This window comes from Quercus suber, unplaced genomic scaffold (genome assembly GCF_002906115.3).
Source record: "Quercus suber isolate HL8 unplaced genomic scaffold, Cork oak 2.0 scaffold_500, whole genome shotgun sequence".
NCBI classification, from domain to species: Eukaryota; Viridiplantae; Streptophyta; class Magnoliopsida; order Fagales; family Fagaceae; genus Quercus; species Quercus suber.
In genome coordinates, this window is record NW_027069949.1 from 150,017 (window position 1) to 159,551 (window position 9,535).

Sequence of the window (9,535 nt, forward strand, 5' to 3'; positions counted from 1 at the left end):
CCGCGATCCATCACAAAACCAATCCTTCTTATAATACCTATCACTTTTCAAAGATATAACAGAAGAGTCAAGATTATTCATACAAAGATTCATTCAAAATTAAAAAAAATATATATGTATATATACATATATCAACGCATTTTACATTTCAGTCTGTTAGACAGAACACAAATCAAGCTTTACATGTATTTCACCACCGACTGAGCACATAAAATGTACATAATTCAAACTAAGACATTGTCTGAAATAGGTTAATTACAACAACTCATGTACCAACTGGGTTGGTGGTATAGAGCAGTAAGGAACTTGGGCTATCACAACTTCGATTGTGGGTTCAAGTCCTTACTCTAGTAAGTTGTTGGTGCTCCTTGTACCCCTATATTGATTTCATAATAGGAGTCTAGTTGGAAGCAGTTGAGAGGTTACTATAGTAATGACCATGTATGAAGTCAGATTTTCGCCCCTACCTATTTTTTCAATTTCCACAATAACTACTAATCACGTCAAATACATTCTATCCACCACTCATTAACATTCATTAACAGCCTAGCACCAAGACTAGTCTGTTCTAGAATGCTGGATGTAACACCCTTGGAACGGACTTTTACATCTATCATGATGATAAGCAACACATTGGAATGGATTCGTTGTATCTTGTCGTTTTCCCTTTGGACCGTAGTTTAGGCTCTTTCTTTTGAAAAAATTAGCTCTCCAATGCACTAAAGTCAACACAATATAGACACGCATCTGACTTTTATATTATATACACATTGAAATGGATTAATTGTTTATATTTCTTCACATACAATCACAACATTTACTCTATTCTCTTATCCTTGAGATACATAAACATTTTTATATTATAATTTTGTTACACAAATATTACGAGTTGTTTTGAACCAAATGTAAACGCAGAAAATGTATGCAACAAACTTAGCACATAATTTTTCACCCAAAAAAAAAAAAAATAGCCCATAATTAATTACCCTTATCTGCTCTAAGAAACAAAATAAATAAATAAGCAAAATAAATAAATAAATAAACAACAACAACACTTGTTAGAATCATTTGTAGGAGGCTTTTTTTGTGGGAGGGATGAATTTATACCCAATTAGATATTGTCCTCTTCAGAAATAGCATTGAGCCTTAATCCTCAAGATTTTTACTCAATTTCACATCAGTGAAAAACGTCTCACACTCATGCCTTGTAAACCTTTGGCCAAAGGATGAGTGTCTTTCCCCAATTTGGGATTGAGCAAAAACCTTGAGCCAAAGCATCAATGGAAGGTATATCACAGTCTATTTCAAAGTTATTAAGGTGGTCCGGGAAGGTAAGGTCAGACGAAATAAAACAATATTACTCTTCAGTTCTTCCTGAGGGATTATGTCGTCGATTTTCACTCGCTGAGATTAAGAAAGCTACCAATTACTTCGCTGACGATTTAGTAATTGGTGAGGGGGGCTTTGGCAAAGTCTATGAGGGGTTTATTGATGACGGTGGCATAAGAGTTGCAATAAAGCGTTTGAAAATCGGCTCAATGCAAGGTCTTCCCGAGTTAAAGAACGAGGTGCTGCTCCTTTGCCAGCTACGCCACCCTAACCTCATCCCTCTCATCGGATATTGTATCGACGAAGGCGAAGGGTGCATTGTCTACGAATTCATGGTCAATGGAAACCTGCGCGACCACATCGTCGGCACTAACTACGATCCCCTCCCGTGGAGACAAAGACTAGCGATTTGCATCGGAGTCGCGCGTGGACTGCAATTTCTTCACACTGGGATAAAGCATACTATTATCCACCGTGACGTGAAGATGAGCAACATTCTGTTGGATGAGAAATTGGAAGCCAAGTTGGGAGATTTCGGGTTGTCCAAAATGGGTCCCCCGAGTTTGTCAGAGACTTTAATTAGGATCCAATCTCTGGTGAAGGGTGTTTATGGATACTTGGATCCCGAGTATCACCGGCGACAGGTGCTGACCGATAAATCCGACGTCTACTCTTTCGGTGTAGTACTGCTTGAACTACTCTGTGGCAGAAAAGTAGTAGATGATAAATTTGGAGCCGAACGGTGGCATCTGGTTTACTGGGCCCGCCAATGTAAACGAGATGGGACCATCAATGAGACAATTGATCCGTATCTGATGGGGAAGATAGCTCCTGAGTGTTTCAAGATTTACGTCAGCATTGCGAGTTCTTGCGTGCGAGAAGAGGGAAAGGATCGTCCAGCAATGGGTGAAGTGGAGGTAGGACTTGAACATGCTCTGCAGTTGCAAGAGAGCGCAGATGCTGCAAGGGAGGAAGGTGAATATGACTATTTCATTAATGAATTAACCTGTAATGATTCTCCGATTGAGCTGAACAGATATGGCAGAGGTGCTTCTCCGTCTACGGTTGAGAATCCTTTTCCGGATTCAGATAGCACCGAATTTTCCTACAATGATTAATCACAAACAGCTAATTAAATATTAAATATAATTGGAAAAGAGCCAATTTTGATGCGTTTCAGAATCACCGGAGATGATAAATACCGGTGCTGAATCCTTGTAATTTGGTTGAGTTTCAATGTGTTTAGAGCTTGTTTGCTGCTTGTAAACGAATTTATTTTACCTATCCATATTGAGTTTCATGTAGTTTCAGATAGCACCGAATTTTCCTACAATTTATTTTACCTATCACCCAAAATGATCAATTTAAAAAAAAAAATTTTGAAAAAATACCATTAGCTCATACTGTTGTCAAAGGGGAATTGAATTTCAGGATTAGAATATCTAGGAAGACTACTAAATATTCTAATGTACTATTGTCCAAACCCTTTTGATGAATTTTGATAATAAAAGTTTGGTATGAGCATTGCTTCCAATGCTTTGAGGGGAATTGAGAAACCAACGGGAAAAAAAACAGAGTTTGCAAGAATTGAAAACTCTTTGTCCACACATTTCCTAGTATGTTTTGTCTCTTGTTCCATGCTTCTGTTTTTTGCGCTCTATCTGTTGGTGTTGTAGTTTCAGACTTTCAGTTTTGGCCTTTTACTCCCTCATTTACATTCACTCTTCATGTAGTGTACAATTGCACATATTTGCATGAATGGTGTACAATAATACAATATCGTAAAGAAAAACCTAAAGAAAGAGAAAAATGTTTGAGATATCTATTTTCTTTTTTGGAAGCATCATATTCACCAATGACTACTCTTACAAAGAAAACGTTCAATGCACTTCATGAGCAAATCAGTTTGACTGATAAGTGTAAAAGACCATGAGCAGTTTGATGAATAAACAAGCAGGGATCCCCATAGTAAATACTGAGAACTAATTTATGACCAACCTCAAGTAAACTGCAGCATAAAGGCTATTACTGGGTGTTGGTCCGACCAAAGTGACATTTTGGGAGGAAAAGGCAGTTGTGCCTTACAACTCATGACCATCTACGGATCAACCACTGCAACAAACTTGGGCCACTAACGGCTAACCTATCTTGCAGCATAAATGTGGAATTGATCTAAATTGTGACAAATTCAAGGCTCAACTTTATCATGAAGAACAGAGAATATGGTATCTTTGAAATAGGATTTTCAGAAAAAGAACCATTTGAATTTGGAAAGCAAGTGAATAAGACTTTTACAGGCCTTCTCCAAGTCAAAACGTTTTACAAAAAAAAACAGTCAACAACGTTGAAATTATTGTGGTTGTTAATTTAAGCTTACAAAATACAAAGAAAGTCATGTACATCAATCTATGCATACTGCGTAGCATCCATTACCGTGAAAACTTGATCCAACTACCATTGAACATAAATTTCTAACAAAACTAAAATCAGACCAATTTCCCAAAACCCAAAAGAAGACCTCCACACCAGCCGTGGCAGCCATATCACTGATAAACAATCCATTCTTACCCACCAAACCTTGAAAAAGACTTTGAAGTGGAGAAGACCCCTATCCAAATGCGAATTTGATAATTGTTTGTTAATTGAGCCGCTTGGCATGGCGGTGCCCAGGAACAAGTCGGCCCATTCCTCAGGAATAGAAGCGCTTACAAGTATATTTAATTTAACAATGGGATAGGTATATTGAATCATTGATCACTACCAGCATCCACATCATCCTTCCTCATCGCAGCATCTGCACACTCTTGCAGCTCCAGTGCGTGTTCAAGGCCTACCTCCACTTCACCAATCGAGGGACGTTCCATATCGTCTTCTCGCAGGCAAGAAGTTACAATGTTCACGTATATCTTGAAACACTCTGGAGCTACCCTCCCTATCAGATAGGGATCAATAATCTGATTAATGGTGCCATCTTCTACGCATGCTGGAGCCCAGACGGCCATACTCTGTTCTCTCTCTGATTCCATGTCCACTGATCTTCTCGCACAGAGCACTTCAAACAGTACCACACCGAAACAGTAGACGTCAGTTTTATCGGTCAGCTGACTCGTTCGAAGATAAGCGGGATCCAGGTATCCAACAGTACCCTTCACTACGGAATCAATCCTAATTAAAACCTTTGACAAACTCGGGGGACCCTTCTTGCACAAGCTGAAATCTGACAGCTTGGCCTCCCAGTTCTCACCCAACAAAATGTTTATAAACTTCACGTCGCGGTAGATTATAGTATGCTTAACTCCAGTGTGAAGGTAGTGCAGTCCACGCGCCACTCCAATGCAAATCTGTAGTCTTCGTTTCCACGAGAGGGGATCATGTTGGTCCTGGTGGAGGAGGCGTCTGGCGAGGGATCCACCTACTGTGAACTCGTAAACTAGGATCATCTCGTGTTTGTCAGTACAATATCCGATGAGATTGACGAGGTTAGGGTGGCGTAGCTGGCCAAGCAACTCTAACTCCGTCCCAAACTCTTTGAAACCCTGTCCTAACATCCAATTACGACGTCTTATTGCAACCTTTATGGCACAGTCATCAATAAATCCCTTATATATTTTGCAGGAACCTTCATGATCAATTACTAAATAATCATCAAAGTTATTGGTAGCTATCTTGATCTCAGCGAGTGAAAATCGCCTGCATAATCCCTCAGGAAGAACTAAAGATTGTTTTGCTCTCTTCCTGGACTTCGTGAATAACTTTGAAATATACTGTGAAATAGCTTCCATTGACGCTTCGGTCATACACCAAGAGCTTGACGACAAGAGAATTATCAGATTCAATGGAGTGGAAAGTGGAAGCTTTGACCCGGAGATGGTTGATTAGATTCAATGTAGTGCTTTTATAACTTCGAAATAGAAACAGGTGTTCGTGACACCAAGCAAACCTAGAAAACTACCAAATTGAACAGATTGATTTCAGCCAGTTTGCAAAGTTATGGTTCGGATTGAAGTTTGTTCCAAAAAAAAAAAAAAACCTATGAGATTGATTAAGTAGTAGGTTCAAAAAGTTCTAATAAACCAATTTTAAATCCCAAACAATCAAACATCCTTACCTCTACCATTCCGTTTTTTCTATTCATTCTTGTTCTTCTCTTTCTTTTTCGTTCTCTATTTGTATTTTTTTATTATTTCACCGGCCAAGGTGCAGTTTACTTGTTGGAATTTTGAAATGAGTTGGCTCGATTCCTTTGGATTACTTAATAAATAATACATGGTTTTGGCCTTCTGGTAGGTGGAGTCATATATTCTGTGGTTCAATCCAAGGGGTGGTTCAAGGTCATAAAAAAAAAAAATATATATATATATATATATTTATATTTCCCTTTTCTGTTCATCTATTTCTTTTTTCTCCCTCATCTTTTGTGAACTGATTTTCTCTGCTCTTCCCTCTCTACTCACATCCAGTCACCAGAGATCACCGTCCCATCGCATGTCTCCATCAATATCCGTCATCCCATTTTAGATCTTTGCAATCTCGGCCGATCTTGGTTTTCTTGACCTCTTTGGTTGCTCTGAAATTCACAAATTGATGCACTGCACCAATGGAACTTGAGCTTGGTACAGCTTGGCTACTTGACATCCAGCGTTGTAGTTCAGTTGGTGACTTTGGAAAACTGATGAATAATCAATTTGACTGATAAATGTAAAAGACCTTGAGCAGTTTGACGAATGTTCAAGCAAGGATCCCATGGTAAAATACTGAACCAATTTATGACCATCTCAAGTATTGCAGCATAAAGGCCATTACATAGTGTTGGTGCTGCCAAGGTGGGCTCTTGGGCGGAAAAAGGCACACTTGTGCCATACAACTCAAGACTAGCCATTGCGAAAAACGAAAGGTCCCTAATCTATCTTACAACATAAATATGGAAATAATGTGAAGGCAACCTGTGATAAATTGAAGGGCTCAACTTCTTCATGAAGAAACAGAGAATCTGCAGGTCTTTGGAACAAGAAAAACAATAATTTGAAAGCAAGTGAATAAGACTGATCATACACAAAAAAATTGTTGACAATGCAGGAAAACAGATGTGTGACACCTTTACCTTGCCTTTTATAGAGATTATTGCCAAAGTTAATTCAAGCCAATGCAAGGGATGCACATTAACTAGAAAATGATATTTTTTGTGTTCAAAACTACAAACAAGACAGGGCTTATTATTATATAAAATTCAATATTATTACTTCAAAATGATCAGGACGCAAAGCACATTATGTCAGTCCACCAATAAAATTCTCTCTCGAATTTTGTTTAGAAAAATCCAATGGAAGATATGAAAGAAAACAAACAAAAACAAAGAGATAAATTCGATGGTGGTTGGAAGAAACAGAGAGATATATACCTCAATGACAAATATAATCACAATTTTATCTTCACTTCTATCAAGTAAGGTGATGAGAATGCAAAATGTCATATTTTTCTCCCTTAATGTTTAGTCTTTTATTCTTATTTGGTGCCTAAATGTACTCATTATTCTTGTATTTTGATTTAGGATGCAAATTGAGGTATAAAGTGCAAAACGTAGTTAATTGGGTGATTCTAGACAACTTTGACATTGCTTCGTAATCTGGCCATAACTCTCTCATCTGAGCTCCGATTGAGATAATTCAAGATGTTGTGGAACACCAAGACAAAGATATACAACTTTCATGTTTTGAGTTTTGAGAGATACGGGCCGCATCAAGGTCGAAATTGGGCTTCAAGTTGTAGCACCTGCACTGTTGACGTTCTGAAATGTTCCTTTGCTTGAAATTCTAATATGCAGATTTGATGTGGTTTATTTTTGGAAGCTTCCAGATCTGATGCACGAAATTTCTAGTTGAAAAACACAACTTTCCTAGTTATATTAAGACTTTGTTTTATTTTTAATATTTTTCCTTAATTAGTCAGATTTGGATATTATTATTTAGAATATTTTTAGGAGATTTTGTAGGCTTGGGAAAGGGGGAATTAACGTAGAAAAGGCGGAGGAGAAATCAGATTGGACACACACGCTTCTCTCTCCCCTCTTCTCTGATTTTCTCCTTTGAGTTTTCATCATGGCCCTGTGTGGCTAAACTTTTATACTTGATCGAAGGAAATTAAAGCCTCGGAATCTATAAAACTGTGAGATCTAATTTGTTTTTATTGTTCAACTTATGCTTTGAATATCAGATGTTCTTCTATGCATATTTTTATGATTGTCTCGTTTAATTACTAGGAGGCCTACTAGTTTATTATTCGTTGTAATCTACTACTAGGTTAGATATCAAATCCGTAATTGTTTGATCTCTCTAATTTGTGAAGCAACCAAGATTTAATAATTTGCTACGTCAGAAATTATTAGATCTTAGGAAGAACGCTCAACTAAATTAAATGCAACCACTTGTGTTTGTGTTGTTTAGCTTCATCGATCTCTCTAGTTCTTAAGAATGCTACTAAATTAAACCTTTAGCGCTTGTCTTGGGTTGTTTGGTAGTTAGGGTTAATGAGATTGCTTGTTTTCTAATTAACTGCAACTAATGAGAGATAGGAAAATAATTCCAACGGTGAATATTCAAAGTGTGAATTGATATGTACTTGCATCGATGATTAATTGTAAAATTCTGATGGTGGATGTTGACTTAGACCAAGGTTTGTTCTCTTGATTGATTTCGATACTTTAATTTGAATTGTTCCTTAGTTGTTTTTCTTAAAATTGTTTTCATTATACTCAACCCCCCCCCCCCCCATCTTTGTTCATGTAGCATAAAAGTAGGCTAGATACTCTCTGTGAGAATGATCCTTACTCGCACTACTACATATATTTTTAGGAGTATAGATTTTATTTTTGGTTGCCTACGACAGCACACCAAATTTCGGTGCCGTTGTCAGGGAGTGATTCTAGTTCATTTTTGTGCTTCTTGTGAACCTTATTTTGTTCTTGAAATTTTCAAAAAAAAAAAATCATTAGTTTTTTTTTGTTTTTAGTTAGGTTTTGGCAGAATTCAGATTGCGGTAGAACTAGGCCTTGATAGTATAGTTTTTTAAGGTAAACGACATTCTGAGCAAGACTAGTTAATCCTTTGGATTACTAGCCCCACCCTCTTGAGGCCAGATTCCACTGTTTTCTAGGGTTTTTAGGTGGTTTTTGTGTTTTAGCGTAGAATTTTGATTTATTTTCATTACTCTAGATTTTTCCTAATTTGTTTTTTTATGATTTATTAGAGTTTCTTTGATTGTTTATGACTGTAACTCGATCTTCTAATCAAGGTGATTTGCAGTATGATCTAGAAATAGAGAGAACTTTGCATAGATTAAGGAGGGAAGCTAGGAAAATTCTGAAGAGCACGATCTAGCTCTTGATTCCTTGTGTGCTAGCGATTTTGATGTAGAAGAGGAGGAAGTCATGGCTGGAAATCAAATTTTGAAAAAGCTTGCTGCCCTTGATTTGAATCAACAGCCCTTACGCATAACATTCCTACTTTAGATGCTACTACTACTTTTGAATTAAAATTTGGACTAATACATCTCTTGCCCACTTTTCATGGCCTTGCAGGTGAGATCCTCACAAGCATCTAAAGGAGTTGCATGTGGTATGCACGAGTATGAAGCCCACGGGGTGACTGAAGATCAAATTAAATGGACAAAGTTTAGCTACAAATCAATTGTAGCCTTAGGCTACAAACTCACTCAATATCTTTTTATTGGAGGTGAATTTTGACAAATCCACCATTGGATTTCGTCTTCTTCTTATATCCTCCATGTTTGCAAAATTTCAAGAAAATTAAAGATCAATAGCTATGTCATCAATAGATTTTTAAATTGCAAGTTTTTATAATTTAAAATTATGCATAAAATATAAGATTATAGATTATATAGTAAATAATATCCGATTGACACAAAAATTGACATGTGCATTAAAAGCATAAAAAACATGTAATTCAACGGTTAGATTTTCAAAATATACTGTTATATTTATTTTATTAAGTGAGTTTGTAGCCTAAGGCTACAACCAATTTTGTAGCTAAACTTTGTCCAAATTAAATTAAGAGTCTTTCTGTTTTCTTCGAAGGATTTGGCAAAGGATTGGCTCTATTATCTACCCTTCGAGAGTATTAAAACATGGAACGAGATGAAGAGGTTGTTTTTGGAGAAATATTTCCTAGCTTCAAGGGCAGCCAACATTCGA

General features: G+C 37.0%; 2 protein-coding genes across 2 annotated transcripts; one reads left to right on the top strand and one right to left on the bottom strand.

Annotated features, from left to right (window-relative positions):
- Nucleotides 1-982: 982 nt before the first annotated feature.
- LOC112034189 (receptor-like protein kinase FERONIA) lies at nucleotides 983-2,633 on the top strand. The gene has a single exon (XM_024066989.2). The coding sequence runs from the start codon at nucleotides 1,281-1,283 to the stop codon at nucleotides 2,445-2,447; it is 1,167 nt and encodes a 388-aa protein (XP_023922757.1). The 5' UTR covers nucleotides 983-1,280; the 3' UTR covers nucleotides 2,448-2,633.
- Nucleotides 2,634-3,659: 1,026 nt separating this feature from the next.
- Nucleotides 3,660-5,529, bottom strand: LOC112034187 (receptor-like protein kinase FERONIA). Its single transcript, XM_024066985.2, has one exon. The coding sequence runs from the start codon at nucleotides 5,124-5,126 to the stop codon at nucleotides 4,077-4,079; it is 1,050 nt and encodes a 349-aa protein (XP_023922753.2). The 5' UTR covers nucleotides 5,127-5,529; the 3' UTR covers nucleotides 3,660-4,076.
- Between the last annotated feature and the right edge of the window lie 4,006 nt (nucleotides 5,530-9,535).

Coding starts and splice junctions, on each gene's coding strand:
- LOC112034189 (XM_024066989.2), top strand. CDS start 1,281: ATGGAAGGTATATCACAGTCTATTTCAAAGTTATTAAGGTGGTCCGGG.
- LOC112034187 (XM_024066985.2), bottom strand. CDS start 5,126: ATGACCGAAGCGTCAATGGAAGCTATTTCACAGTATATTTCAAAGTTA.